We start from the raw sequence: 6,000 nt of genomic DNA on the forward strand, positions 1-6,000 counted from the left end.
TGAGGTTTAGATGTGTCCTCGAATATTTCTAGAGAAGGCTGGGACTTGGTGACTTCACCTCCTAGCCCAATTCCTTGATCTCAGGTCAGATTTGCTCCTTCCTTGTAAAATATCAGCTTGATGGTTTCTAGTCTCTGAAGGCTCCACCTGGACACCAGAACCATCCCTGCCATGCTCTCTCCCCTCCTGCACTCCCACCTGCTGCTCGTGGTCATCGTGAGCCTAGCAGGCCTGGTCTCCAAGAAAGTGCAGAGAACATTCTCTTCATAGGCTGGGAAGCTTTAGGGGCTGGCAAGAAGAGGGAAAGGGCAAGTGTGGACATGGGAGATAGGCTGAGGAGAGAGCTGGGTCATATTTCTGAATGTCTGGATGATAGCTATTGACATGTTTGGCATGTCCCACTCAACAACTGCACATCTATTTTTGCGTGAATCTGACTATAGAGAGTTCTAAGATTCTACATTATTGCATTTTATGCTTAAGTGATATATTGCTTCTTGAATTGCCACCCAGTAAGGGCATGTCTATGGAGTGCCAAACTAAGGTTCACATTCATTCATTCATTCATTCATTTAGCAAATGCTTTTTGAGAGCTTCCTCTGTGCTAGGCATTGCTCTCTGCGTTGGTGACGCAGTGATGAAAACAAGACATGGCTTTGCCTTTATCACACCTTCAGTCATGGAAGAGGTGGCACCAATCATTGCCTTCTGATGATTTAGAGAAGGTTAATGGAAGACCAACAGTTCTCTTTGACTCCTGCTCAGGTACCATTAGACCAGTGGTTCTGAACCTTTCTAATGCCGAGACCCTTTAATACAGTTCCTCATGTTGTGGTGATCCCCAACCATAAAATTATTTTCGTTGCTACTTCATAACTGTAATTTTGCTACTGTTAATCAATTATAATGTAAATATCTGTGTTTTTTGATAGTCTTAGGCTCTACAGCAGCAGTTCTCAACCTGTGGGTCGCGACCCACAGGTTGAGAACCGGTAACAGGGTCGCCTAAGACCATCGGAAAACACAGATATTTACATTACAATTCATAACAGTAGCAAAATTACAGTTATGAAGTAGCAACGAAAATAATTTTATGGTTGGGGATCACCGCAACATGAGGAACTGTATGTATTAAAGGGTCGCAGCATTAGAAAGGTTGAGAACCACTGCATTAGACGATGCCTGGCACATGGAAGACACTTAGAACATGTTTATGGAAAGTGCTGCTGCACTTTGAGTAGCAATAGTCAGAACGCCCTCTCCTGTAGGCCCTGATGTTTGCTTATTCTGTGACACAGACTGTGCTTTTGATCCCAGAAAGTTGGGTTGCAGAGGCAGCTTAGGGGTTTGGGTATAAAGGAGCCTGACTGGGGTTCTCATCCAAAGCAGGGCCCTGCATCTTTGTTTGCATGGAGAAGGCATCACCAGTCTTTGGAAAGAAGTGGGTGGGGAATGTTCAAACTATAAGGGTGCTCTGGTCTTTGTCCTTAGAATTGTGTGTGTGTGGGGGGAGGGGGGAGTAGGCAATTAATGTTTCTGTCTAGATTTTAATTTGCATGTATTTGTCCCTGCGATATTTTTCCCATCATGAAGGAACTGTTCTGTGTAAGAATAAATACCAGGCTGGGAAGGTGATAGGTGCTTAGTGATGTCCCCCTTTTGCTGATTAAATTTGTTGGGAATCTTTACACAAACCTGTCATGGTTTTTTCTTTCTGTTTTGCAGATTTCTTTCAACCCCCAAGGGAACCGTCTTCTAACAGGAAGCTCTGACAAAACAGCGAGAGTCTGGGATGCTCAGACTGGCCAATGCCTCCAGGTGCTCCGGGGGCACACGGATGAAATCTTCTCATGCGCTTTCAACTATAAAGGCAACATAATCATCACAGGTGGGGAGAAACAAACACCACAGACTTGTGTTTCATTTAAATTGGGCTGGTAGAGATCCCAAGGTGAATACCAAAAGGAGTTCACCTTCATCCCCTACCTCTCTTCTGGGGTCCCTGGCTCAGCTTGGGGGGAAGGGGTGTTCTATATCCATTATTTAATTTCAGTTGCATCATGGAACCACAGGAATGAGCTCTGCCACTGACTGTAAGGCTCTGTGATTTTGAATTTTAGTTGCTCTAGGCAGAGTAAGAATTCTGAGCCTGCCTTGCTGGTTTCTGCATTCCCCAGGCATGGTCACCGTATGGTTATTATCCAGTCGATGTCAGTTAGGTGTTAGTAACTAAAATAAGTTAGGACCAGGGTTCTCCACAGTCAGGTTTTGGATCATTAGAAATTTATTCTTTGAGCTTAGTTATTTTTTCCTTGATGTTCCCTGCTAACATACATATATTTGGGGGAAGAAAACAGGTATTGAGCACTGTTCAACCATTACCAAATTTATTGTGAATTAATTATATTGATGAACATTTTGTAAGAATTGGTTTGAGACTAAATTAATTAAAATTGTGGGAAGGAGAGGAAAATGACGTGAATTTGGTCCAATGTCAGTGTGGTCCTGATGCCTCGGGAGGAGGGTTGGCAGAGGTGGGTGCTACAACAGTGTGGGGCAGGGATGCCCTAAGCAGGCACTAAGACCCCGTAGGCCTAATCCCAGTGACTCGCATCTTGTTGAGTACATTTAAGAATTGCTTAACTGTCTAATAAGTTCAATGTCACATGTGCAAGGTTGGCTTTGTATATTGGCTGCTTCATAGTCATGTAACTTCAGGTATGCTGCAGATAATCTCTCCTTCTGGCCTAAAAACCTCCCCCTTCTACTTAATTATGGATAAGTCCTCTAAAATTACTGATTACTTTCTGTGGGTTTATGGTTTTCAAGTGTAACTAACAGGCAGCTACTCCTAAGACAGGGCCATGAGAAGCCATGTATTTTATTGTGAACAACAAGTCAGGTCCTTCCCCAGGACAAAGACAGAGGTGGGGGCTGTGATGACAGGCACAGGGTGCTCTGCAGGGAACTTCTGGTGAAAGGGAAGGAGACTTAGCTGGGTTGGCAGAGGACCCACCTTTCCTAATCCATGTGCTTCATGTGAGGCCAGCTCCGCATACCTCATTCCTCACCCAGTTTTCCCAAAGACCCAGGAGAGCGTGGGGAGGAGTATTCATTGTCCGTGCCTTGTTTTACCCTGGCATTTAAATTCCTGAGCTCCTTTAAATATATTCTTGATTTATTTAGTGCACCCCAAAGCACCAAGGCCAACTGGACGACCGAGCTTATTAGGACGGGGGTGACACGCTGGTCTTGCCCACAGCACAGCCGCCACTTTGTTTGAATTGATCCCCCTGTTTTCATGGCTGACCCCAATGTCCACCATGCACTTTTAATGGAATACCTGAGGGCAGGTTTAGAAGCTGGCCATTGCATTTTGAGAGCATAGGGTGCTTGTGGTGGAATGTGCAGTTTCCGCAGGCTTTCCCAATCCATGCAGCCCCAGGCTTCCTGTGTTGATGTTACATGCCTGGCCTCAGAAGGAAACCACACCAAGACCGTCCTTTCCATAGAGGGATGTGAAAGGCGACCCTCGGGGAGGGGGACTTCAAGGCTGCTTCGGAAGAGTGTTGTCATAGAGGGGAGTGTAGGAAGGATGCAAAGCTCACATGTTGACTGATGGTGAGAAACACCTGTTGTCATTTTGATCTGCACTCCAGTGGAATGTACTGTCTTATATGCTAACACCCAAACCCGGGGGTGTTCAAGTTCACTGTAGTTCTACCTGGTGGCGGTGCTTGAGGGAGAGCAGTGGGAAGAGCAGAGGGGATGGCTGGCATCTCAGGTCCCCTCCAAGTTTAACATATCATGAATTTGCTGCTGTGAATAGGACATGAACTTGCACGATTTAGGACTGACAGAATCATGCAAAATTAAAAAAAAAAAGAAAAAGAAAAAGAAAAAAATTCCCAGTCCAGAAATACCCGAGCTGAATGTCTCAACGGCTTGGCAGCTGGGCCCTGAGAAACTTGTACATGTAGCTCATTGATAATTGATAGTGACCCAGAAAATGTCAACTTGTAAAAAAAGGAGAGTGAAGGGAGTGAAGTAAAGAAAAAATAACTCTGTAAAATGTGTCTTCATAGGCAGCAAGGATAATACCTGTAGGATTTGGCACTGACTGAAGAAGCCGCCGACGAGCACACTCGCTGGCGATGGGAGCAGGAGCCAGGCGTCGCAGATGGCAGGCACGCTGCTTTGATATTTCATGTTTTCTCTTTTCCCACAAGTCAACTATTGATACACTGTCCTTCGCTTCACAGATATGACTATTAAACTGATGAAGAGATATCATTTCTTGATATTTTTTAATGGAGGTGACAGGAAACAGCCTACTGTTTGGAAAGTGTCGCTGGTTATTTCAATTTTGTTTTATTTTTTAATAGCATCATGAGACTGATAAATGAAACCAGAGCAATTTAACAGCGTGTCTCCTAGATTCTACTGTGAAGGTTGTTATTGTAATTTCTGTTGAATAAAATATTCAGAGAAATTCTTTGTGAATTGTACAAAGATATTTAGGATGTGTTTTTAGGGGGACATATGTATATATATGTTAAGAATGTGATTAGAAGTTTTATTATTTAGTTAGTTATTTTACTTTTTTTTTCTTTTTTCTTTTTTTTGCTAAGAATGAGAAAGGTAGCCTTGGAATAGAAGGTTGCTCTTTCTTCTTTCACATTCAAGAATATATTCCCCTCTCTCCCACGCCTCCCCCAAAAGTTGAGGACCTACACCAAATAATATTAAGACAGCATACGGGGCAACTAAAATGGATCTCATTTAATAGCAAATGTATTCTGGATTCATAGTGGGATGAAAAAAATGTAGGCAGGTTTGCTTATAAGGAAAAGTTAAATGAATAGATGTTCTGACTATTGAATATGAAGTATGGGTGGAAAACAATCGTGGTACCAGGGAAAATAATCAAACACCAACATGATTGCAGCTGAAACACTAAAAATGTTTTATAAAGGGTGCTTTATGTAAAAGTATCTCAACACCTATTTTAAATTAATGGTAAAAGAAAAAACACTGGATAAAACCAGAGCAAGAGAATCTCATAGAATGATTTCCTAAGTAACAAAAATAGCGGGCATTGTGGATTATTGTGTGCCAGATATTGCCCAACCATGTATGTGGATCATCTCATTTCATCCTCCTAGCAGATAACAGTCCTGACTTTGGCATGAGGAAGGTGAGTCAAGGATATCCAGATACCAGGCAGTGAAGCTGGACCCAGAGATTGACCTCCATAACACTGTGTTCTTAGGTGAACAAGGCTTAATTATGGGAGAAGAGTGTCAAGTCTATGAGTAGAAAGGTTTGGGGTGAGAATTACTTTTCAGATCATCTGTGGATGTTTAACTCTCAAGAAGAAAAAATAAAAGCAACATAAATAAAATTTCCATGTGGTTGCTAGAAGGGGGAGGTTCAGAGATGGTGAAGACAAGGAGAGCTTAAGTTAAAGGCAAGTAGATGAAAATTTTGCTACTTTTAAAACTGTAAAGAAGCGGCAGACACTGAGTCCTCCCCCCTGTCTTTGATGACGTAGGGATCGTGGTGGTACCATATTGTTTCATCACTCCAAAGAGTCCACCAATGTGTGGTTACGGAGAGCATCCTGTGTCTCATGGACCAATTTAGGTGTAGGAAGCCCTTGGCCAGAATAATGGCTTGTTCCTCTAATTTTTATGTACTGAAGAATTTTTTTTCTTTATACAATATTTATGAAGGTTTCCAGATATCCTAACCTACTTAAAAATAGGTGCTTAAATACTTAAGATTATAAGAATAAACATAATATACAGTTTCCTGTTGGTTCTCAGCCTATGGGTAGTGATGCTATTGGCTAGGAGGCCCTCATCCGGGCATGTACTGCTAGTGGCAACTTCAAAGGCATTTCATCCCCTGGAGCCAATGTGGCTGGTCTGGCCCTTGGGGTTCTTTTTATGATTGCAAGATGCACCTCAGCAACAGCCATCCGAGAGAGGGAGGGAG

The 6,000-nt window shown here is 42.9% G+C and overlaps 1 protein-coding gene across 1 annotated transcript in view; it reads left to right on the top strand.

Moving 5' to 3' along the window:
• DAW1 (dynein assembly factor with WD repeats 1) overlaps window positions 1-4,120 on the top strand; it is a gene marked incomplete at its 3' end in the record, with an annotated part of 36,811 nt that extends 32,691 nt beyond the window's left edge. Inside the window, exons 12-13 of the mRNA XM_080671149.1 lie at window positions 1,726-1,888; window positions 4,086-4,120. Coding sequence (XP_080527275.1) covers window positions 1,726-1,888; window positions 4,086-4,120 — 198 coding nt within the window. The remainder of the gene's footprint in view (window positions 1-1,725; window positions 1,889-4,085) is intronic.
• Between the last annotated feature and the right edge of the window lie 1,880 nt (window positions 4,121-6,000).

Source organism: Plecotus auritus (assembly GCF_963455305.1).
Source record: "Plecotus auritus genome assembly, chromosome: 5".
Taxonomy (NCBI): domain Eukaryota; kingdom Metazoa; phylum Chordata; class Mammalia; order Chiroptera; family Vespertilionidae; genus Plecotus; species Plecotus auritus.